Raw genomic sequence first — 23,895 nt, forward strand, 5'->3', positions numbered from 1 at the left:
TTGACCAGTGTCTGTGGGCTCAATAACACATTGCACAGAAACTTACAGAGGGAGGCAAAATAACGAAGTCTGCCCATCCTGGTGCGCATTTTGAAGTGTGAAAACATGCTCTGTGGCTAAAACACCATCCCTGCCATTTTCAGCAAGGTTTTCTCCTGACGACAAGTTTTCTCGCCATAGAGTAACCATTAAAAAGCGATATGGCATTCTCTTGACTCAATTACCGGCCAAACCGCTATAAAATTTACGAGGAGCTCGTCTTTGGCTCTGAGCTGCATAGCAAACGCCTTGCTTCACGACGCTCCGTCATCGGCGGCCCTTTCGTCGTACACAGACCCGATGCTCGTACTCCAAGCAGGATAGACGCGAGGGATGATTGTGACGAGGTGGTGGTGGCGTGTCAGGACGCTATATTACTGCAGTATATGGTGCGCATCGAACACGGATTGGTGAAGACTATTCTCGTCGAATGCTGGATTGCTCGAAATCAGTCGCCACGATGTTGCTTGTTGCCTGATGCCCCTCAAATTCCCCTCCGAGGACTCGACCTCGCATTCAATTACCACTGAGCTTTTGCTTACACCGTCGCTGTCAACTTGGGGAATAATACTTGGAGGTCTTGAATACCATACCGTATGGCATTCCTTCAATAGAAGCGAACGAGCTACCATGAAGCGGGTCGAATTTGTAGCACAGAATAATGTTATGAGGACACACTAGCCGGAGGGGAAAGTGGTTACCAAATTGGTACAATCAAAATGTAGTCCCCTTAGTAACCAATTACCTACAAGTTGTACCATCCTTACGAATTTCCTTACACCCCTACGGAGGCCTGAGGCTCGGCAGGGCCATGCTGCAGTAGGCCGTCTCACGCTCTTCCCTCATCGTGCTGCCTGGCGACCTCGCCTAGGGTTCAGCGTTCTGCAGTGCATGCGTTGAATCGCATCCCTCCTTTTTTTGTTGTCTAACTTACCATGGATCACCGCGGCCAGCGGCCCCCACGCTCAGCTCGCCCTCCACACTCTACTTCACCTCCAGTCGACCTCGATCACCCTAATGTACCATATCGACCGCCACTCATACAAGATGCCGGCAGAGGTATCTCTTTCCAAGACAGAGAGCGTGGTGATCGCAGCGAACCTCTTGACGAAACGCGTCAACGTTCGTACACGGCATATCAGAATACGTCGCCTTCCATGCTAGATCCCTCTGCTGCCGAAAGCGGACTTGCGGACGGTAGAGTGGGCAGGAAGAAGAGTCTTGTCAAGCCCGACCGCGAGAAGATAGACCCAGGCCATCGACAGTGGCATTATCGTCATCATGCTGCCGAAATGCAAGATCAGGGAGGTGGCAAGACCGTACCATCCAGTGCGTACATGCTTTGTCGCATATATGACACATAGTGACATGGCATCGTATCCCTAACCCCGCAGCTACCGGCAATGTTCCTATGAAGCAGCAAATGCGCCGAGGTCGCTCGATCCTTGGTCGGGAGGAGGATCAACAAGAATCTGGTCTTGCTCTATTCAAACGCGGGACCTTGCGGAAGAAGGAAGTAGCAACGCCACTAGCTACTAAAGACACCCCCTCAAGGAGCTGTTTGGACGGTTTGGGTCCAGGACCGAAGAATGCATGGTTCATTTATTGCTATGTTTTGACCTGCCTTGTCCCACCTTTCCTACTCCGTGTTTGTGGTACGTTATGTCTCCGAAAAATTTGAACTACCATCTGACAGTATTCCAGGTATTCGCACCCCGGAACAGCAGCGCGCATGGCGTGAGAAGATGGGTCTCATAGGCATCATCGTATGCCTCATGGCAGTGGTCGGCTTCATCACTTTCGGATTCACAGAGACGGTCTGTGGCACTCCTGCAAATTCGTTTGTCGCTGGTACCGTCGAGAATGCGTCAGTTATCATCCATGGCTACGACTACGACTTCTCGAAATTTAATCATCCCGCTGTTGGCGATTTCAATGGTCACACTAACCCGTTGTTGGTCGGTAATTGGAGTGTCGGAGGAGCCGATATTTCTTTCATGTTTCAGAATACCAACGGCGCTTGCCAGAGCTTCATCACCAAAGCAGCCAACTCTACCATTACAGGGAGCACAAATAATCTGGAGTGGTATTTCCCATGCAACGTCTACAACCAGTATGGTACATCGGGTGTCAACTTAACCAATTACGGCACGAACACGACTTGTCACACCTCCTCTGCGGCGAGACAACAATTGGCTTCCATGAAGCCGTTGGGTAGGGTGTCCTACACCTGGGGCAATGTCAGCAACCCAAATCGTAATCTAGCGGTTTATGATACGTGAGTCCGGTTACTGGTGGAAAAGTATGTATTTTTAACTGATTCGCTATGTGAATGTAGATCAATCTTCAATCTCGATCTGCTGCAATGGCTCAGTCCAGCTTATGTCAATTATCCATCCGTCTTTGACGAGATGAAGCATGCGAATGGGACGTTCAATGGGAAGGACCTCAGCATGTACTTCCTGCGGACGAACCAGAAGGAACTCGCAAATTGCCTGAAAGAAACCATCACAGTTGGATTTATCGATACCGAGACCATCGGTTGCGTGGCGTCTCAGGTCGTGCTGTACGTCTCCCTGGTCTTCATCATCGGTGTCGTCAGTATCCGCTTCGGCATTGCGGTATTCTTCGCGTGGTTTTTCTCGTGGAAGATTGGCAATTTCGGCGAAGAGACATACGAACAGCGGAGGAAACGCGCCTTGGAAATCGAGAACTGGACGGACAATATTTACAGACCTGCACCGAGTCAGTACAGGCCGAATGTCTACAAGAACGGGGTCGCCAAGGGCGGGAAGCGAAATAATTTCCTACCGAGCCATTCTAGGTTTACACCAGCGGAGAATATGATCAAAGGTCCCGGAGTCAACGGCAGGCAGTCTACCGCATACGGTATGCTAGAACCTATACCATACAAGAGGAGCGCCACTGCCAGCGTGTATGGGTCGTCGAGTGCGAGGAGCGTCTCCAAGCTTATACCTCCCGATACCCCCGCATATCGCCAGTCGAGGACTTCGCTCATAGATGGAACCCGGAGCCTGTTTGCCGACAACCAGTGTCCTTTTCCATTGCACAATGTCGTTCCCCAACCACCTCCTGACTATGAACCATTCAACTACCCTCTCGCCCACACCATCTGTCTCGTCACTGCATACTCAGAGTCCGTAGAAGGTCTCCGCACGACGTTAGACTCCCTCGCTACCACGGACTACCCTAATAGCCACAAGATTATCCTGATCATCGCAGATGGCAACGTGAAGGGTGCTGGGAACACAATGACGACGCCGGAGATCTGTCTGACGATGATGAAAGAGTGCATCGTCCCGCCGAATGAGGTGGAACCGCATTCCTATGTTGCTATTGCTGACGGCCATAAGCGCCACAACATGGCGAAGGTCTATGCCGGGTACTACGACTACGACGATGCGACGGTCGAAAGGTCCAAGCAACAGCGCGTCCCTGTGGTCCTCGTGGCCAAGTGCGGTAACCCTCTCGAGGCGAACGACGCCAAGCCCGGGAATCGTGGAAAGCGTGACAGTCAAATTGTGCTCATGGGCTTCCTCCAGAAGGTCATGTTCGACGAGCGCATGACGACGTTCGAGTACGAATTCTTCAATTCGATCTGGCGGGTGACGGGTATCAGTCCGGATCGTTACGAGCTGGTACTTTGTGTCGATGCGGATACGAAGGTCTTCCCCGATTCACTAAGCCGGATGGTGTCTTGTATGGTTCACGACTACGAAATCATGGGCCTTTGCGGTGAGACGAAGATTGCCAATAAGGCCGAGACGTGGGTCACCATGATGCAAGGTAACATTGTTCCGCTATTGATGTCGCTGTACTTATTGATCTGTTTGCCAGTCTTCGAGTACTACATTTCCCATCACATGACGAAAGCTTTCGAGTCCATGTTCGGTGGTGTGACTTGTCTCCCCGGTTGTTTCAGTATGTACCGTATCAAGGCACCAAAGGGGGACTCTGGTTACTGGATTCCGATTCTGGCGAACCCCGATATCGTGGAACACTATTCGGAGAACGTCGTCGATACCTTGCACAAGAAGAACTTGCTCCTGCTAGGAGAGGATCGATACCTCACAACCCTCCTCCTCAAGACCTTTCCCAAGCGCAAAAATATCTTCTGTCCTCAAGCTGTCTGCAAGACAATCGTACCAGATACTTTCAAGGTTCTATTGTCGCAACGTCGTCGTTGGATCAACTCCACTGTACATAACCTCGCTGAACTTGTTCTTGTCCGTGATCTGTGTGGTACCTTTTGTTTCTCTATGCAGTTCGTTGTCGGCATGGAGCTTGTTGGAACGCTCGTGCTTCCAGCTGCCATCTCTTTCACTATTTATCTCATCATTGAATCCATCATACCCGGTGGTCCTAATACCACGATTCCGCTCATTCTATTAGCTATCGTTCTCGGACTGCCTGGCGTCCTCATCGTGATCACGACCTTCAAGATTACGTACGTTGGCTGGATGATTGTGTATTTGCTGACCCTGCCTATTTGGAACGGTGTCCTGCCGGCGTATGCCTTCTGGCACTTCGACGACTTCTCGTGGGGTCAGACGCGGCAGATCTCAGGCGGAAGCAAGAAGGATACTGGCCATGGCGATAAAGAGGGAGAGTTCGATTCCTCGCATATCGTCATGAAGCGGTGGGCCGAATTCGAGCGCGAGAGGCGGTGGAAGAGTGGTACGCAGTCGAGAGACTCCACAGTATTCGATCATCGTTCGTATTCTCCGAAGAGGTACGTACGTTTTAGACGATCACGAGGTTATGCTGACTGTTTCTGTGGTCAGGAGTGACGATCGTCACTCCTTGGTGTCGGTACCCGACGGGCAGACCTATCCTCAGCAATTTGATGAGAGCACATACGAATCCTCGAACAATGGGTACCCACGTCCACGGTACGACAGCAACCAATTACTCATGCTTCCGGCTCCGTTGTCTGTCAACAATCGTCCAGTTGGTTCGACGTCTGCATCTGTCTCTACCTCGGGCCTGTCCCGCTCCAGTGAGGAGGGTAACGCGTCCGACATCGGTTCCCAGCAACGGCTGGTTTCTAGTGCGCAGGATTATCATGAAGGTTACGACAACACGCCGTATTCTCCCCAGCCAGCCCCATACCAGGGTGCTGGATTCGAGGAGAAGGTGTCACGCACCGCGGGGGCGCACAGTGGAGTCCTCCGGCAGGCCACTGTGTCTAACCAGTATCCAGGAGAGACATACAATCCGTACTTCCAACAACCTCCCACTGGGTACGAGGATACGCCCATTCCATTCACCACCGATCCGGATGACATGCCCATCTTACCCACGCCTGCGTCGCCCGCTCGTACCAGGCAACGTGGCATCAGCCTAGCGGACAATGGTCCAGTCCCAGGGCCCGGCGGCGTACGGCGTGTGGCGAGGCAGTCAAACGCCAAACGTGCGTCCTCACAGGCGCCTCCGCAGAATCGGTATTCCCGGTCATCGTCATCTCCTCACACGAACCTTCCCCCTGGTGCTGCTCCCCCACAGCCTGGCTACGGGTATTGAATGTAGATTTATCTCCTCAGGAGTAACTTTACGGACCTCTTCAGGCCTTCGTGTAATGACGCTTCCTTTATAATGTCTTCGTCGCACTGGACTCGTACTCTTTCTCTGATCACCATGTTAGGTTAGTATGGCGTTCGCGTAGTTTCTCCATCTGTACTTTACGCACCCTGCTCTGCCCTCGAACTTTGCATTTCCGTCATAATCTCAGTCGCTTACATCCCTGGTTGGGACTTATGTCATATCCAAGATATGTCCTAGCATACACCGTCCCGTATCGTCCCTTATGAGCGTGGACATTCTTTTGAAGATCGAGACTTTGAGACGGGGTACGCAACTCTGAAGACGTCCGCGTCACGCAGCGCGCAGAGTCAATTCGCATCCTTAGAAGACACACGCGGTACGACAACCGTGAAGATACACAACAACCGTCAAAGTCCTGAGGCCCGATCCACAGATCTCAAGTTCTAAAGAATAGTATCTGCCTGGTAGACTGGGCCTCTCTGGTTTCACAATGTCGGTGCGATCCGTGTACGATCATATGCGACCCCAGATCCTCTATGGGCATGTTCACGAGCTCATTAAACTGGACGATCGTTTCTTCTCTCGACTTGATCATGACTGCGATGCGTACTGTGTCAGGTGGGGATTATCAAGGGAAGGTGCCAATGTTGAAGCTCTCGAAATGCTCTTCGTTTTTATTTGGGGATTTGACGTGCAGAGAAATTGTGAACTCTTTCGATGCCATCGTATGAGGGGTGGCTGGACAACCCGATGAGCAAGAAGGCGGGGACCGGTGTCGTAATAGAAAGCGGATATAAAATAATTGAAATCCCGACAAGAAACCAGAAACATACGATGATGTGAGTTGCAATGCAAGCGAAACCTCCGAGAAGGGGAGCTAATATTGGGTGCAGGAGGGACCACATGCGGAAAGTCGTCAGGTATGTGCCTCACTACCAGATTTTGCTTTCGTCCTTGACAGTTCACATTTACGCAGATGCAACAGTCGTCACCTGGCTCAGGAAGACCACCTCAAGGACACTAAGACTCCGGAAGAATTGCATACCCTCAGGTGAGTCAACTTGCATCTCGGAGAAAAATGCCAACCGACAATCGGATTATAGTCTGAAGACATGGGGTCAGGTAGGTTGGCAAGGCTCAATTTCAATTGCAAGCGGATAGTGCTAGTGAAAGCCTTTGACTGGATTTGCGCAGGATCCGATCGCAGAAGAGGAAGACACCTACGCAGGCAACGAAGGAAGAGCGCAGTAACAACGTGGATTCCGAGCGCATCAACGATCTTCTGGACTCGGAGAACACTTGCCACGGAAGCTCCAAGCGCATGTTACCAGGCGAAAACGATGCTGGTGACACGAGTGGCGATGTATCGGACGGCGAGAAGCAAGACGGCAGCGACAAGGACGAGGGCTCTGAGCGACCTGAGAAGTCAAAGACGGTTGATGAATCCGCAGAGTCCGAGTGAGCAAGGCAGGCGTAGAAAGCCCAAATTTAAGGCTGTGCTACATCGCTACAATTTCCCACGGTTAGTTCCCCAACAAATTGGCTCAAATAATCCGAATTTTCTGTATATGCGACTTGATCGCGACTCGCCCTGCACAAGTGATCTTCGCTACTATAAAATATCGGATACGATCTTTCACTGCTCCGGACTCTTGCTCGAGCTGAAGTTATGGAGGTTTCAGCGAAGACCGCACAGCTGCACAAGGCTGTCTGCATGGCGCCGACACCCTCAATCCACTCCTCGCGCTCTGTGTCCCCCGTTGGACTAGCGGAGGAAGCAGTACCAAACGATCCGCTTAACGTGCAAAAAAAGAAGAAGAAAAAGAAGACAAAGAAGTCTGCCAAACCGAAGGACTATGCTAATGCTACGCCCGCTCCTGCAGTCGCAGGAGAAACGGACGAAGATCATCCTCCTGTGCTATGTATTAGCAGGAATAAACACTGGCGCTATATCAGCTCGTATCATGTACGTCGTTTGTGCAAGCTTTCCAAAGATTTCACACTCAGTAGGTCTCTTAATCCAGGGGCCATGGCTACAACTTCCACTCGAGTTATTAGAATCGTTACTCGTACTCAACTTGGATCCAGCTACAATCTCGGCGGCCGACGCACGCTTGCCCCCGTTACCTTCACCAACCACACCAATTGCTGGCCAGAAACAACGCGACCGCGGTTTTGCCAGCTTGGGTGACCATTCTCCTCCAGATTCACCACGCAGCACGTTCGCCAGCCTGCCTCCGCCTCCGCCTTTCCCCACCCCTAAACCGGGGAAGGCTACTCCTCCACCCATTGACCCTGGCGTGTTCCGCTCTGTCTCTAGTATCCGGCGGCTCATCGACGAAGCCTCAGAGCTATCTGTGCGCGCGAGCTCCGGCCTGTCTGCAGCTGCACTAGGTTCACTCCGTGGAGGTTCAGGGTCAAACAATAGCCCTTGGGCGACTGCGCAGTCCTTGGGAATCAATCCACTGGGAGACAATGGTGGTGGGGGCAGGAACGTCACTATGTCTGCGACGCGCGTGCACCGACTGCGCGCACTTGCAGTGCAGAAGTTGGCTGCTGCATATAGAACAGATGAAATTGCCTCAAGCGTCATGGTGATGCAAGGAGGAAGCGTTTTCGATGATATCGCTGAGCGAGTGCTCAAAGTTGGTGGGTGTTCGTGTCGTCTGCTGCCATCCACGTACCGGTACGATCACCTGTAATGGCAATTCCAGATCCTCACGACGTCGATGCACGATATGTACATTTTTTCCATGAGAAGATACCCTCCAGGTAAGCTGTTTTACTGTTGATTCAAGCTTTGACTGACGATGTAATAGACAGCTGGCAGAGTCGACGACCACAGCTATATTGGACCAATTGATCGCTGCATACCCGCAGCGCCTGGAATTCTTCCGGACGCGCGGCATAGTCCACTGTTTTCGCGACGAGTACGCTCTCGCAGTCAAGGATTTCACGCATGCGATCAAGGAAGCTCGTGCCGTTCGTAAGGCGAAGCACCACATGAATGGTAATCAGACTAATGAGAAACAACGTGGGAAGGGAAAGAAAGGGAAGGGAAAATCTGGCAGCGGAAAGACGAAGGGACAGGCTCCCCCGAGTGGTACAACTGCCAGTGCGTCTGCTGGCGACCTTCCTACAGTCGACGGCCCGGATGGAGAGTCACTGTTGCTGCATCCGTCTGTCCTGCCGGATGCGCCTGAGCCAATTGAGCCGCAGTGTCTCTTCCTCCGCGCCGCTGCATACTTGCAACATGCTGTTTATCTCATCGAGGACGCTATCCTCAACCTTGAAGGTATCCGCAAGGTGCCTTCTGTTGATGGTGCGGAGCTCAGGCTCTGCTATGTCGAGAACGGGAAGTATGGGGGTGTTGAGATCGGGAACCCAGATGGCCCGCTTGGAAGGAGGGATGGTGCAAAGCTCATGGCATACAGGCGAGTTATGGCCGAAGAGACCTTCCGGGAGCAGATCATGTCGTTGGTCAAGAAGAGCATGCGCGACCACGAGAAGTTCCTCGCTCATTTTGACACGCTTGAGGGTGTTCCGAACACCGCGTATGGTGCCAATGCTGACATTGCTCAGAGGACGGAATACGCCCTTTTCCTTGTCGAGTCTCTTCGCCCGGGCAGCCAGACATCTCCGTCGCAACTGCCGGAGTCTCCAGCCATGTTTACCACGTACCATCCGCTTCTTGTCGAGTCGCATTTTAGCCTCCTCATATGTCATCTCGTGCTTGGTGACTTCCCCGCCCTACTTCCGGCATTCGCGCGCACCGCTGCCGTCATCGATGGGTTGGAAGGGTATCCCGTGTTCCTGCCGCCGCGCTCAATGGCTCAAGCCGAGTTCTTGGAGATTCTCGAACGCCTGGCGGGTGGGTGGAAGAACGGCGTTCAGCCGCACTCATTCAGCCGTGCCAATTCCAAGCTTGCCGCGATCGAAGCGGCAAGGTCATCCAAAGCCAAGGAGGTCGAGCGTGTGCCCACCCCGCCATCGCCAGATTTCGATCGTCTTACGATTGTATCCACCTCGTCGACCAAGACGTTAGGCGTAAATGGCTCTAGCTCCAGTACTGCGATTCGTGCGTCGCCGGCCCCGTCTGGGCGTGAGACGCCTGCCAGCGCCGCCGGCGGTGCCAGCGGCGTCGACCTTATGGAGTCATTGGATTGCGCGAGGATCCTGCTTGCACCTGTCTTTGCGAAGCAGTGCGGCAAGGCAGAGCAAGCTGCTGCGGACAAGTCTTCGGCGAAGGCCAAGGGGAAAAAGAAGTCGCTGAACATCAATATTCCGCTGCACGGGCCACGCGTCGAGGTTATTCTCGCATGGCTGGGAGCTGTGCATCTGTATGACTTGGATAGTGTTAGCTGTTGAGATGTGGTTGTGGACTGCTATTCGCGACTCGGATCTCGTGCCCTTCTTGGTTCGTGTGAGGCACCGCTAAGGGGATTATTGTATAATCCGCTATTGTAGGCCAAGTATGTACAGTGCTGCGAGTCTGGTACTATGGTTTAAGGTTATACACGCAGTTAACCTTACGACTGCAAAACTCTGGAATTACTCAGTGCAAAAGAAAGCCAATTGCGACGGCAAGTAGACGTACGTTCTTAGGTATGCTGTTTGTCTTGTAAGTGGGCGATTTCCTCCCGAGCTTGGCGAGCAACGGCGAATATGTACCGATTGACGAAGGGAACGACCACCATTGCGGCAAATGACACTACAAAGGTGAGGAGAACTACGACTGGGGTAACAGAGGCTGGAAGAACGCCAAAATACAACGGTTCGAGGAGCACGACGAAGGGAACAGGTTCCGCGCTGGGAGCTTCAGAGTCTGGTCTTGAGGTAGGCGTGCGAACAGCTGTATCGTGTAGACTGACGCGAGCGTATTTCCGCCTGGTTGATGGCTGAAAGGATTGCTGAGCTGTAGTATCATCGACGACGCTAGCGAGAAGTTCAGGTGAGAATATCTGGATTGAGAAATCGGCGGGTGACTGAAGATGACAGTAAGATCGCCGGTGTAAAGCTGCGAAATATGACGCAAGAAACTCACCGACGCCGGCCACGATATCCGGAGAGTGAATTTGGTATAGCGCGCCCACTCGCGGCTATCCAAGTCTAGAATGAGCCAGAGCTCATGAGGGGATGCGAAGACTGCTGTGGATTGGTTAGAAGCGTGAGGAGGTGCAGGAGAGACACGCCAGATTCTCTCCGCTTCTCCAAACTTCAACACAGGCCTAAAGGTGAAAGGTATTCAAATATTTCTGCCACTGTCGATGACGAAACAAGCTTGCCAATCTGCAGTAACTGGGAATGTTATGTCACGGCTCTCTTGGGCATCGAAATTCACGATCTCGGTATTGCCCCGCACCATGGAAGGCAACAAGAATGTCACCGTCAAAATCAGCAGGGCCAGAGCTGCACTGAGCATGTTGTGAGTCGGGACCCTACGCGACAGACGTTTGCCTGGACTGCATGAATACGCAGTGTTGACCAAAGTTCCGGGGCTTGCTCAAGACTAGGCAGGCGGACAAACACTGCATTCCGAGAAAGGCAGGTGTCTAGGAATGAATTAGAACCCGCGTGGTCTGTGCGCAGCCTAGGGTGGTCTAGTCACCTGCCCAAGGAGTCGTATAACTACCCACAAGTGAGACGTAGCTACACCTCACCCGTCCATCGAAACCCATTAACACTATCCTCACAACGACTAACCACCACTACCCGATGGAGGATGCACAGCAATTCCGCGCGCCCGCAAGTGAGTATGTTTATGCTATCAAGGAAGCGCCGCTAATAACATGGCTTCCCACCGCCCGCAGTGAAGGTCGGCGGTCGACGCATGTCCGTGACAACCAGGCCAAAGCATCCTCCCCATGCGTGCGCGTGGTTCCTATTTCATCCTCGTTGGTAGGTTTTGATTATGCTGTAGAGAGCCTAAGCCGCCCAGTCCCACCAATGAGCCGGTTGACTACCCGCGCCCGGCCCCTCCTGGCGAGCAGGCACCAGAGCACGCCCCTCATGAGGAAGAACACATGAAGAAAGAGAAGAAGAAGGGAAGCACCGAGCACGATAAGAGGTTCCAGGAGAATCTGTATCAGAGGGCTGAGCATAACAGACCATCCAAGGATGTCCACGGCGCGAAGAACATCAATGCAATCGGCGCTGGAGGCCGAATTGGACAGCCCGCTGGACGAAGCTTGTTGGCCTGAACTGTGCAGAGTCGAATGAAACACGAATGGAAGCAACGCAAGACATACTGTACGAATAGGGATGCTACTATACCTCAAGCACGATCATGTACTTCTAATAGGTTGGAATCGCCGACTCTCGCCTCGATGCCTTCCTTGATGGTGTACTGCTCTTCGCGCCGCACGGGCTACAATGCATCGAGATGCACAAAGGATGGCCCATGGATTGCTTGAAACATAGGCAGTGACATACGTCTAACAGTAACGGCGAGGGAGAGCAAAACGGAGAAATACAGATGAGTCCACAGAAGTACAACACGCGTATGCGCTTGCATTCTCCTCCCTCGGACTCCCTGCAGCGGCGCGGGCTGTTCCTTCTGTATAAGGAGAAGTCGAAGACGCGAGGAAGAGCTAGCTCATGCGAGACCGAAACCCTTTGCCTTCTTCCCGCGGATCTTCTTTGGTGGTGTAGGCTTCTTCTCCTTTTGCGCAGCGAGCACGGCAGAAACGCGAGCGAGAGCAGCCTGTCAACCAAGAGTACAAAGTCAGCATCACTTCACTTCGCGTTACAAGTTCGTAAGTAAGAGAGCACAAAAACAGAAAGAACTCTAACAAAAAAATGTGAGCGCCAAAGAGTCGGGCGAACCGCGGCGGGCATCGAACGAGACCCGATAGCGACATGGCGAGTATCTAGGCAGAGTTTGATCGACTCCGTCCCGGACCACGTATTCTTGCACATCATGTCCACACCCAACTTTCGTAGTGCCTTGCGGCTGTCCAGCGGGCTCTAGGTGGTGCGTTGGTCGGCTATTTGCTGCGTGGGGCGAACGGTACGTAGTTCCAGGCAAAAGATAGAACGAAAGGTATAGAAGAAGGTAAGAGTGAGCCGTACTCACTTGCCGGAGGTCAGGGCGGTACCCGCGCTTGGCGAGCTTCGCTGTGATGCCCAGTGCGCGACGGCCGCCTGACCGGGGTCGGATGGTGCTTGTCGCACTACCGGCATGGGCGGCGTGCCGGGACGTGCCCTTCTTGCGGGTGATAAGCTGGATACCTGACTCGGTATCCCTCACCTCGATCGTCTGAACACATATTTCAGTGGTCATTTACATGAAAGGATGCGATGTGCGCACCTTCTCATTGGCGAGACCGGAGTATTTGTGTGAGTGGATATTCCTGAGATTGGCCTGATGGCAAACGGTCAAATACACGTTGAAAGTGTCAGCGGACGAAGGACGTACGGGCTCCTTGGAGAAAATGGGTCCCTCCTCGACACGCTTGACCATGAAGGAGTTATTGTTCTGCAAATTCCGAGACATTGAATACAGTGCGTCTGTGTGGGCATTACAGAATACAACGAACGCGGAGGAGCAGCCATTCGAGATCGGTAGACATCTTGACGGATTTGCGGCGCGTATTTCTCGCGGGACAGAAAGGTAGCTGTGGTGGCTGAGTGGAACTATGCAGTCACAAACATAACCAAATACATGCTTACATGCCTTCCGAAGTTGACCCGCTCACCTTTCCGCAATTGGAGGCTAATCATTGTGCAGAGTGCAGCATGTATGTCATTATAAACAATGGCTGTGAGAGTTCTGAGTCTGTAGGGCATAAAGGCCTAAGTACCCGAGAGCTACGATTATTTGTAAGTATGAGAGCCGATTCTAGTAGGTGCTACACGATGAGACAATGCTCGGGATATCTTGGATCTTACCAGAGGCGGTTGCTGTCTGGGGGTATATTGTTGTTCGCCATGCGTAGCATCACAATATTCGATGTGAGGCTCGAGAACTTACACAGAAGTTATCAGAAGTGGGGCAGAGCATGTCAGAGCAGAACCACTCACCCCATTACCGATGAGCACCTGCGCTCTCTGGCCAATCAACATGTCCACCGATTGAGCAACGTACTTCTGCTCCCAGTTCAGCCTCAGGTCCCTGCTACTCGTGACCGTCTTGAAATGGCCCGTATCGCGCAGGGCAGTCTTGAGGTCGTTGACCCACAACTTCGCACCATTCGTCATGATATAAATGTTGCGCAGGCCACGCGCCACCTTCGTCTGTCGTACCTCCTCGACCCGCTGCACGATCTGCTGGATGCTCGGGAAACACCTGCGCATGTACAACTGCTTCATTGCTTCTGAGGCGTTGCCACCTTCACCACGGAGAGGTTCGAACTTGTCCGGGAGCTCCGGGAACGAATTGAAGCCGTTCCACCTCGATCCCCAATCCGCGAGATGCATGCAATGGTCTTCGAAGTCACCACGTCGGATGTGGAGTACCAAGAGACCCGAGAGAGGTGCGTAGGGATCATCAGTCCGGGTAAACCACGACGGCAGATACGGTTCCAGTCCTGTCAATGGCGAGAAGACATGCCGGTTCACATTGACCGCACGCTCGATGAGGGGTGCCCACCGAAACTCGGTCACGATGGGTGACTTGGAGAAGGTCGGCCAAATATCCAGTATTCGGGTCGATCCAAACACCCTGAAAGCAGGTCAGGCGGGCCGACACAAGGTCACATCGAGCTGAGAACGCACCAGATGGAGAACATTTGACCGGATTTTTTGTCTATCTCGATGCATCTGTCTTCCATTGAAGTCAATTTTTCCACCCATTTGTCCATCAGTGTCTGCGCGGACGCTTCCGGATCTACGGCATATGTGATCTCATCACTGCTGACGATGGTCGGGTGTGGACAGACGAGATCCCAATATTCCTTTGCAACCGAGCGAGGGGCTTTATCACCACGCGGAAAAGGACCTCCGGCGGCAGGACCTGAGACCGACGTCAGTGGCTGAGTAGCGCACAAATTTAGAATTATGAATACCTTGTATCAATGCTGAAAGAGGTATTCTTGAAGGGATGAGCCTTCCGTTGTAACTTGTGTAATCCGATCCATCTCTGTTCCATGTATAATTGTCAAACACATATCTATGAAGGGGATTTTAATCAAACCGGTCGCGTGATACAACAGCAATGTCTTACGATCGTCCTGAATTGTAAGCCAAGAACGAGTTAAGCAGGAGCTCTTGCATTGCGTTACCCCACCCAGAAGCTGTCGGCGAATCCCAATTTCAGGACTTAATGAGTGAATGAAGGACAAGCAGTCGCACCATGTACGTGATTTGGTGTCCATAAGTATTTCCCCTCCCGCCCTTCTGGGTATGTTAGATCCGGATTATGCTGAGGCAGCTGCAGCTCCCGTTGATGGTACTCCGTGTATAATGGTGGGAAGAGATGACTCTCCACGGCGTCTTCTATGAACTCCTCCACCTCCGCTACTCCGTCAAGACTGCGGAAGAACGCATATAATGCCAGGCCAGCAACAGCACAGAGAGCGACACGAGTGTAGCGTTTGGTGTAGCAACCAGACCACATCGAGCGCACACTACCGGTTTGTCGCTCCGAGGTCATCGGGAGAATGAACGGCAGACTGGCCTTGCGCTCATGAGACCTCTTGCTGAGATTGAACATTCGTCCGGTCATCCAGCGACGGGCGTAGAGGTGGTGAGGTAGCGCGAACAAGGCTGAGAAACTGGGAGCAAAGCTATATGTGCGGGAATATAAATGATACGTAGCCGTGAGAGCAGACCGCGAGGCTCTCGTCTAATTCTCGTCCACCAAGGTTAGACGCTCACGTGCCTACTCTTGATCGAAGTGGAGTAGCAGTCGCATTCGGCAATTAATGCTCCTTATTTAGCAGGTCTCTAAGAACAGACGCAGGAAATAGCCGACTTCTAAGGTACATTGTCTTGGCAACAAAATCGGATCGCGCCAGCTCTCGTTTCCTGGGCTTTCGAATCGGGCCTTGGGCGCTTCGGATCTGGCGTCTCTTTCCATCTGCCCGAAATGTTTTTTTGGTGTTATCGAGGCAGGAAGCATTCTCCAAGACAATATGCTGTAGGGTTTCGATTACCGCAGGTTGCCTCCGATCAGTTCATGATTTACCCAGGAAATAATAGGATACTAAATGCCATGCTTCAGATGGGTTGCTTCGTCATTATTGTCTCTCAGTCTCTTAGCTGCTATTACAGAAATGTGATAAAAATACGTAACTTCAGGCAACGCCCCGAATTTGTCCCGCACCGGATTGTCCCATGGGGCACTGGTTTCGGGGGTATGCGCGGGGTTTTCTGTTTTCTTTCGGGCGGACCTTCTAACTTCTAACTAATGTGCTGAACAACAACAAGTTGCAGCTGTGTGTTCTGCCAAAGATGGTCCTATAGCAAGATAGCGGAGTGTTTGTGGTTTGTGAAGCTAGTCGCCACCTGTCACATTGATGCCATCCATGTGTCCAGACGATGTTCGGGAGGCATAGAAGTAACATAACGAGTCAGTCTGCACACCTGCATCGGCGGCGATGCAAGATTCTCCATCAGCACAGTGGGATAGAACGTGCATCCTGACATGAGACCGACATCTCATTTGAAATCCTATTGCGTTGTGAAACTAGGAATGTCCAGCCCAAAGCTCAAGCGCTCACAAGTCACAATGAACATATCGTTGGGGAGGATATGATGCAAGCATACACTAGGAACCTGGCGGAGAATTCGTTGAGAGCCTAAGAATTGAATATGGACATGTACACTTACTGTCGAATCATGGAGAATACTATGGTATCTTGCATTGAGCTATAGCAACCCATAATGATAATGATGGAAGAGAAGGATATGCAAAGAGACCCACATGTCCAACACTAGAATGAGCATGAATGGGGTCCAACGGAATCATGACTGACAAAATAATAAAATCGAGGCCGAGATCGTGACTGAGATATCGTCTTCAAGTTGCTTCCTTCGCCTGCCGTGCCCTCGAGCCAACAATTGACTCAACGTCCCCCACTCCTGCTGATGTTTATCCCCACTTTATGAATGCCTGATGCTCCCGCCCTTGCCCAAGACCAAGGAAAACCGGCGACCCTGGCCCTCGCCCATGTTCTGACGCGCCGTCACCGGGACTAGCGTGCAGCTCTATGGCAGACAGTGAAAAGTGCTTGTGCCGGTGCACAGTATTCTCTTTGCGCGGCGTGGAAGGCGCACTGAGCCCCGCATCGCTACAAGGCCGCTCCGGGAGTCATCCAGTAGGCCCTCGTCACTCTCATCGATGATGACCTCCCCGTCCTCGACGGGTCATGAACGCGATGCGTTGAGACTGCGTGAGTGAGAACCGCGATGCTCGTGTTCTTGGAAGTAATCCAGGACCTGTATGCAGCTCGGGCACGAAGGGGACTACACTCTGACAAGGGGCAGTCCGCCCCATCGTCGATGCGAAACAGCGCCCTCTTCGGTCTTTCCAGGCTAATGGATATCAACGCCGTGGAGCTGTCTCATATGATGAGCGACAGCATCGACAGCAATTTACCCGAGAGTGCGTCACTCCGGTGGCGGCTGTCGTGGTAGACTGGAGTTAAGGATCCAGGAGAGGAATGACTATTATATCACATACTGAACGTATAAGTTCCAGTCCCTCGGCATAAGACTCCTCCATCTCGTAGAATTAGTTCATGACTCGTCCACAGGTCGCGACAAACTTTTACGGGCACCCCTTCGTGCCATGTCTAGCGGAAGAGGGGCGATGCCAAGCTCCCCTCACAGAACTCTTTTAAATCGGCGGGGCTGCGGCAGGCATGGATGGACCTGCTGTGATAAATGACTCGAACGAAACAGTGCTGACCACGGATTGGGGATCCGCCAAGTTTGGGGCAGACGAGAGGGGAGGGGAGGTGCTGGAAACGCTGGTAGTAACAAATGTCGTCGGAGAAACTCACCGAAAGGTAAGAGTCGGAAGAGGGAAAATCGACCATTGCGGTCGGGTGAGAAATAATGTACGCAGTCAAAACGAAACACATCGCGAGGGCAGTCAACGCTCCCTGAAACAACGAACATATAGTCATTCCAGCAGATACACTATTAATGGCGAGGGCAGCCTCGATCCGTAACCAAATCAGGCAACTCTCGTGGTATCGAACATTCCCCGCCGGTCACCGGTCGCCTCGATCCCCCAAGGGCGCTGATGTACGAAGAGCTCTGCATCAAGTCATCGTGAAGTTCTTTTCACATTCAACTGCCAGAGCTATTTCTTTATTTCTGCTTTTTTGTTTTCAAACTGGAGCCACATCCACAACTGAAACAATAGGGTCTGACTCGTCTTGCTTAGCCATATTGGTCACTAGTCAGCTAAATCTATTCGTTTTCTCGGCTCCTCGATCCTTGTACCAACATGAAACTGCTGCAAGCTGCGATATCAGGTCAAACTCGGGGGCAGCGCGTGCGACGTTTACCACGTCGGAACCAACAAGGGACCAATCCAAGACCCGAAAACTGGGCGGAACACGACCCGCAGTTCTAGAACTCACTCTCCTACCCAGCTACGAAGCAGAGTTGTTTCATCCCTTTGCTGATCGGAGATATGGTTAGGAGCAGACAGGGGCCGACACAATCCTGCAGCTGTTTCAGGTCCTTTTGTTTGTGTTCGTTCGGTCTCTTTTAAAGAGAGCGCGGGAGATATGACGACGAGTCTATCGAAAACTCCACCTCTCAAACCCTTCCGCAATGCGGTAGTGCCGGTTTCAGGGTGCACCGCAAACCAGCCAGTGCTCCTGATTAAGACATTCATAGGGCCTTCATATTCCTGTCTCCACCACTTCTCTACTCTGGTTTTTAAGTCGACGCTGGCCTGAAATTTTGTATTAACAAACACTGGGTATTCAATGTTTGCCATTAGTCTGTACGGATTGGCCCTCTCTCTGGGAGGAGCAACGGCAGCTTTCGCTTTCTGGAAATTTCTCAATCTCCTTATCCTTCCCTACACCTCTTCCTTGCGCTATCTACCCGGTCCTCCTAGCTCGAGCTGGATCTATGGCAATCTGAAAGAGATATTTCATGCTGACAATTCTGTCCTCCATGAAACGTGGTTCGAAAAGTACGGTGCCACCATCCGATATAAAACGCTATTCAATGTGCGCTCACCCGTGTATTTGTATTTAAACCGCTAATATGCCTGATTATCGGACAGAGCGATCGCCTCTCTACCATGGATACGAAGGCGTTGAATCATATTCTCACTCATCCCTCAATTTATCACAAGACAGCAGAAGCTCGTTACAATCTAGCTAGGGTGCTCGGTAATGGTATGGAATCATATCCTATTTTTATTTATTTTAAACTCACGTTCATATTTGCAGGCCTTGTGGTCGTAGAAGGTATTTTTTGAGTCTTCGTTCCATAAAGCTGCAGCTCACTGTGGCGTATGAAGATGAACAACATAGGAAGCAGGTGAGTCGCTCTGTGTCATAATCGAACGTATGGTTCAATTATTCTTTCCCGACCCCACATAGAGAAAGATCATGGTATGAATCATAACTTGCATGAAATAAAATTTCACAGAAGAGTTCTGCACTCCAGAACCCTGCCTTTGGTTCTGCTCAAGTGCGTGATCTGACTGAGATCTTCATGGCGAAGGCCAATGAGGTATGCACCCGCCCTCCCTTCTGTCGCGATGATTCACCATATCGTGAAAGCTGCGAGATCTCTGGGCAGCGGAGGTTTCTCAGAGTGCAGACCCAGTTCGACTTGACGTGTCCCTTGGATTGTCTAGGATGACTCTGGACGTGATTGGAATAGCTGGTACGCTCTGTCAATTATCACCGATACTCAAATGACCTCCTCATTCCGTCAGGATTTGACTACAAATTCGATGCTCTGAACCCCAGTGGCGCAGCCAACGAATTAAATGAAGCCTTCAAATCAGCATTCAGAGCTGTATCGACCGCCAGCTTCTCTGTCATACGTATGTTGCAAGCCAATTATTCTGTGTTTCGCATTTTAGTACGTTTTAAGACCCATACGTCGTGTCTAGCCTTATCTTATTTTCGCTTTGTAGCCTGACAAAGTAACAAGGAAAGTCGTTACTGCGCGAACCAAGATGGAGAGAATCGGTATGCAGCTGGTGGCGGACAAAAAGATGGCTGTCGTCGAAGCACTGCAAGGAAATTCGAAGGGTGGCGAATTACAGAACCGTGACTTACTGACTCTGCTCATCAAGGCCAATATGTCGCCTAACGTTCCGGAGAGTCAGCGACTCTCTGATAATGAGGTTTTAGCTCGTGAGTTTCCCGTCACTGTATCCTAATTCGCCTTCTCTTCTCACAAATTAATCTTACAGAGGTGCCAACGTATGTCTCTCGTCGCGATGAGTCGCTCCTCCTACTTAAGAAATTCTCTCTCCTAGATTTTTGGCGGCCGGACATGAGACGACGAGTAACGCCACTACGTGGTGTCTCTGGGCTCTAGCTCAAGTCCCGAAAATACAGCAGAAATTGCGCACAGAGATCCTCAGCGTCCCCACAGAGAATCCGACTATGGAAGAAGTGCAGGCCCTGCCGTATCTGGATGCCATCGTGCGCGAGACGATGCGACTGCACGCACCGATTCCTGCTATTTTCAGGGTGGCGACTCGGGACGACGTCATTCCTCTGGAGACACCTTTCGTTGACGTTCGAGGACAGACGCACAACTACATCAGGTACGTTTGGTATATGCCATTGACGTGTTCGTAAATATTCGCTGTCTGATGTACTGTCTTCAGAATCGACAAAGGGAGTGATATATTCATCTCCGTTTTGGCTCTCAGCAGGGCAAAATCGCTGTGGGGCGAAGATGCCCACGAGTTCAAGTATGATTTCACCCGCTTCACATTATTCACCGTCTTCATGTCCTCCCAACAGGCCAGAACGTTGGATCTCAGGCGTGCCAGACGCCGTAGCCAGCATCTCGGGCGTATGGGGTAACACACTCAGCTTCAATGGGGGCCCCCGCTCCTGCATTGGTTACCGCTTCGCCATCGTGGAGTAAGTTTCACCCGTTCTTTGTACGTTGGACAAACTAACGCCCTCGCCGCAGAATAAAATGTCTAATATTCGCACTCGTGCGAGCCTTCGAGTTCTCGCTTGCCCTGCCTGTGGAGGAGATCGTGAAAAGGGCTCTTATCGTCTCCCGCCCGCTAGTCCGCAGTGAGATGGAGAAGGGAGCTCAGATGCCCTTGCTTTTGAAGCCGTATCGGCCCGCTTAAGTTGGGTGATCTTCCTGCCTTGGTCACTGTGCGCATGGCATAATATTTAAACTGTTGTGTGTCAAGTTTAAGATAATTATATAGGATTTTGTCCACTACGTCGGTGATTTTGTTATCTCGATTTTCATGCATGGCAGCGACGTCGACATTAAATTGAATTGGCAGAAGGAAATTATATACACAGAGTTTAGAGACTCGTCGCAGTTAACGGAGTCTTTCGATGCGATTGTGCCTAGAGGATCGCCTGCAGTGCCCACTATTCGCCGCCTGACTCGTGCACCTGCATCGTCATCCGTTCCGAGGGACGACAGAACGCGGCGTGTGCATAGCCCACTCAGGCTGCAACCTATTTGACCATACCGCCGGCTAGCCGCTCAGCGGAATCTCATCTTCATCGAGGATATTCATACCATTCTCACAATTTTGAGCTCCGTAGCTCCAACGCTCAAGACATTTGTGACATGTTGTCCACCGCATCGCAGCGTCCATCTCGTTCGGGAGCCTCTCACAACGTGACTGCCCTGGTTGGTAGAACCCATCATCCGTGGAGAGTTCACGCCCATGCAGTTCGCACACAGGTTCTTGAATACAGGTCTCGGGAAGATCGGTATCTAGCCCACGAATAGACGATCACGCCTACGACATCTGCATCTCACCCTCGCGTAGTGCTTCTATTGGGACGATCGCATGAAAGCGGCCCGCGAAGTCATTCGGAAGACCGCAGCTGATATCACGCACCTCCGATTTTTCACCTTGGAACGGGTCGGTACAACGGGGTAACGGAAATCGTGTGGGTCGAGTGCGTGCAGCGCGGCTATGCTACCTTAACGTTTAACGACCGAGTTCGACTACATCGCCGGGAGTCTGCGCCCCGAAAGTGTGACATCGCCAAGCCTCCCTGACACTGTCAAAGTCTTCGCTGTTCAATTTGACCGCTTGCGTGTGCGTTCGTCACTTTGGTGGAGGTTGGTGACGCGGGCTTCATGCAAGTGCAGAGCCTGTCCCGTACACAGTTCTTCGGATCGTGAACTTCATTGAGGACTGCATACCGAGCACGTGAAGAATACGACTTTGGAAGCTCCAGGATGATGTGATGGTGATCGAAATCCTTGGTCGACCTGACATATTCTATTGCAAGATTGATGACGACATGGGACATAAGAAGTATGGACAGAGGAAGAGTTGCGCTTTGCAACTTTGCAAGGCTTCGTAGTAAGGCCTTAAGGAGTTGAACGTGGCACTACAGTGGCGATATTTCACTAGACTCCGGCCGAACTCGATGTGTATCCATACCAACGACGTACCTCAACTGGAGACCTGGTACTTCATTGCTAACGTAGAATAATCGGAGTACCTGAATACAGACGCAATGAACGGCACTACCTGTCAATATTAGAAGCAAACAGCATAGGAAGCGTGTATCAGATTAAACGACCAATTCGCCCTCGACACTCTCAGGCTCCAACCCAAGACGCTCGAGTACATTGTCGTATCGGTCTTGATCTACCCGTTTCAAGTACTTCAGGATTTTCGCTCGTTGGTGCACCAGCCGGCGGAGGCTCCTACGGTTGCTGATATCCTTCTTGTACTTGTTCAAATGGTCCCAAAGGTTCCGAATTTGCAGTGTCAGCAGTGCAGCTGGACACAGCATCATATAAACCACGCCGCATTCGCAGTTATGAGTATGCTCACCTTGCACCTCTGATCTTCCCGTATCATTAGGTTTTCCCGACTCAGAGAATTCTGAGATAATTCGTCTGCGGTTCTCGAACGCAATCCCGCGTGCATTTGCATTCCGCAGGTCCACTAGCCGTGCCAGCATCACAGTTTTCCTGCGCTCATGCTCATCGGCAAGCTTGTGGTTTTCCAATAACTGCTTTGGGTCATCCATCGGCCGCCTCATAGACGTCCCTTCCACCGACAATACAGGTAGCGTCTCGAACAGTAACTCCCTCTCCTGCGCTCCGAGACCGTAATTGTAGTAGGTTGGCGTTTGTATGTCGTGCTCGAGCGTGGGGGTGAGAGGCATGACGGGAGAATCCAGAATGTCTTTTTCTGTGACCAATATTTTCGCCAGGTCGCTGTTCTCCCAGCGCTCAGGAGTGCTAGGTCGCGTCCCTAGAACAATATGGGGACGGTCTGTCTGTTCCAAACGCTCTCTCTCCTGGCGTTTCGAAAGATTAGCCTGTTCTTGAACGCGCGACCTACGTTTGCGGAAGGACTGGAGAACGGGGGAGGTGTGAAGTAACGATGCTGGTAGCGAGCTCGACGACGCGACAACGCGTGGACCTGCAGTTACCTCGTGAGCAGCATCGTAAGAAGAGCACACTGGACGCACATCGTGTGAGCTTCGCCCTTAACATTGTCGTCGTCGCCGATGTCGGTGATCAAGACAGCAGCCACAGCCGCATCGGAAAATGGAGTGAGCGTGGGAACGGGCATCGCCGAGAGTGTATATAAGGCGGAATTTTTCGCAGACTACTCTTGCTCAGAGAGATATGCCACGCTGCTCGATGTCAGCTCGCTCGACCGTCGAAGACAGTGCCAGTGACTCTCCAGTCCTGTTCTCTCGAGATTTGGCTTCGGCATAAGCAGGTTAGGAAGTGTCGTGATTCATTTTTTCTATGTTGCGGCATGTCGACATCTCCCTGTGACATTTTAAAACCCTCTGTACTCTCATGTCTCACAAATAGCCTTCAATATATTGCATCTTCATCGACCTTTCTCTACGCATCGTGAACCTTAGGTGGTCGGACGTTTTCTAGCTCGGCAATCGATTCCTCGCCGTCCTGACGCCTTACCGTGTCGTAAAATTATCCAGGCCTAACGCCGACTCATACTTAACCTTTACGAACGGGCTGCAGCTACTTTCTGTTCGGATCGGAGACGGGAATATTGGTGTGCCGTTAACCCCTTCGCTCGACTGATACTGACAAGCTTGCAATCAGGCTAGATAAAACCAGAGCTTCGTCTCCAGCTTGTCCACATGATAGTGCCAAAACACCATTCTATATCATCTCGTGCATTTTACATCCAAATATATC

General features: G+C 51.7%; 10 protein-coding genes across 10 annotated transcripts; 6 read left to right on the forward strand and 4 right to left on the reverse strand.

Moving 5' to 3' along the window:
- Window positions 1-974: 974 nt before the first annotated feature.
- On the forward strand, window positions 975-5,583 carry SCP_0102170 (Chitin synthase 3; the record flags this gene model as incomplete). The annotated part of the gene is made up of 6 exons (XM_027752456.1): window positions 975-1,368; window positions 1,434-1,694; window positions 1,744-2,317; window positions 2,378-3,846; window positions 3,898-4,792; window positions 4,845-5,583. 6 exons carry the CDS (start codon window positions 975-977, stop codon window positions 5,581-5,583), a joined length of 4,332 nt encoding a protein of 1,443 aa, XP_027608257.1.
- Window positions 5,584-6,507: 924 nt separating this feature from the next.
- SCP_0102180 (hypothetical protein) lies at window positions 6,508-7,066 on the forward strand (the record flags this gene model as incomplete). The annotated part of the gene is made up of 4 exons (XM_027752457.1): window positions 6,508-6,524; window positions 6,581-6,655; window positions 6,715-6,726; window positions 6,799-7,066. The coding sequence occupies 4 exons, from the start codon at window positions 6,508-6,510 to the stop codon at window positions 7,064-7,066; spliced, it is 372 nt and encodes a 123-aa protein (XP_027608258.1).
- A 207-nt stretch (window positions 7,067-7,273) lies between these two features.
- SCP_0102190 (hypothetical protein) lies at window positions 7,274-9,972 on the forward strand (the record flags this gene model as incomplete). The annotated part of the gene is made up of 4 exons (XM_027752458.1): window positions 7,274-7,570; window positions 7,629-8,253; window positions 8,319-8,376; window positions 8,424-9,972. The coding sequence occupies 4 exons, from the start codon at window positions 7,274-7,276 to the stop codon at window positions 9,970-9,972; spliced, it is 2,529 nt and encodes an 842-aa protein (XP_027608259.1).
- Window positions 9,973-10,205: 233 nt separating this feature from the next.
- Window positions 10,206-11,026, reverse strand: SCP_0102200 (hypothetical protein; the record flags this gene model as incomplete). Its single annotated transcript, XM_027752459.1, has 3 exons — window positions 10,206-10,589; window positions 10,649-10,832; window positions 10,890-11,026. 3 exons carry the CDS (start codon window positions 11,024-11,026, stop codon window positions 10,206-10,208), a joined length of 705 nt encoding a protein of 234 aa, XP_027608260.1.
- A 293-nt stretch (window positions 11,027-11,319) lies between these two features.
- On the forward strand, window positions 11,320-11,804 carry SCP_0102210 (hypothetical protein; the record flags this gene model as incomplete). Its single annotated transcript, XM_027752460.1, has 3 exons — window positions 11,320-11,353; window positions 11,415-11,472; window positions 11,525-11,804. The coding sequence occupies 3 exons, from the start codon at window positions 11,320-11,322 to the stop codon at window positions 11,802-11,804; spliced, it is 372 nt and encodes a 123-aa protein (XP_027608261.1).
- Window positions 11,805-12,199: 395 nt separating this feature from the next.
- On the reverse strand, window positions 12,200-13,175 carry SCP_0102220 (Probable 60S ribosomal protein; the record flags this gene model as incomplete). The annotated part of the gene is made up of 5 exons (XM_027752461.1): window positions 12,200-12,307; window positions 12,680-12,862; window positions 12,914-12,967; window positions 13,022-13,081; window positions 13,143-13,175. 5 exons carry the CDS (start codon window positions 13,173-13,175, stop codon window positions 12,200-12,202), a joined length of 438 nt encoding a protein of 145 aa, XP_027608262.1.
- A 315-nt stretch (window positions 13,176-13,490) lies between these two features.
- Window positions 13,491-15,268, reverse strand: SCP_0102230 (predicted protein; the record flags this gene model as incomplete). The annotated part of the gene is made up of 6 exons (XM_027752462.1): window positions 13,491-13,571; window positions 13,627-14,266; window positions 14,320-14,557; window positions 14,610-14,713; window positions 14,768-14,837; window positions 14,896-15,268. The coding sequence occupies 6 exons, from the start codon at window positions 15,266-15,268 to the stop codon at window positions 13,491-13,493; spliced, it is 1,506 nt and encodes a 501-aa protein (XP_027608263.1).
- Window positions 15,269-16,953: 1,685 nt separating this feature from the next.
- On the forward strand, window positions 16,954-17,181 carry SCP_0102240 (hypothetical protein; the record flags this gene model as incomplete). Its single annotated transcript, XM_027752463.1, has 1 exon — window positions 16,954-17,181. One exon carries the CDS (start codon window positions 16,954-16,956, stop codon window positions 17,179-17,181), a length of 228 nt encoding a protein of 75 aa, XP_027608264.1.
- A 1,310-nt stretch (window positions 17,182-18,491) lies between these two features.
- Window positions 18,492-20,851, forward strand: SCP_0102250 (predicted protein; the record flags this gene model as incomplete). The annotated part of the gene is made up of 14 exons (XM_027752464.1): window positions 18,492-18,740; window positions 18,797-18,911; window positions 18,966-18,983; window positions 19,037-19,056; window positions 19,119-19,130; window positions 19,186-19,251; window positions 19,302-19,407; window positions 19,460-19,608; window positions 19,664-19,886; window positions 19,946-19,955; window positions 20,012-20,305; window positions 20,369-20,455; window positions 20,508-20,630; window positions 20,683-20,851. 14 exons carry the CDS (start codon window positions 18,492-18,494, stop codon window positions 20,849-20,851), a joined length of 1,641 nt encoding a protein of 546 aa, XP_027608265.1.
- A 1,426-nt stretch (window positions 20,852-22,277) lies between these two features.
- SCP_0102260 (hypothetical protein) lies at window positions 22,278-23,214 on the reverse strand (the record flags this gene model as incomplete). Its single annotated transcript, XM_027752465.1, has 3 exons — window positions 22,278-22,489; window positions 22,544-23,140; window positions 23,190-23,214. The coding sequence occupies 3 exons, from the start codon at window positions 23,212-23,214 to the stop codon at window positions 22,278-22,280; spliced, it is 834 nt and encodes a 277-aa protein (XP_027608266.1).
- Between the last annotated feature and the right edge of the window lie 681 nt (window positions 23,215-23,895).

The sequence above is a fragment of the Sparassis crispa genome (genome assembly GCF_003851025.1).
Source record: "Sparassis crispa DNA, contig_000000F, whole genome shotgun sequence".
NCBI classification, from domain to species: domain Eukaryota; kingdom Fungi; phylum Basidiomycota; class Agaricomycetes; order Polyporales; family Sparassidaceae; genus Sparassis; species Sparassis crispa.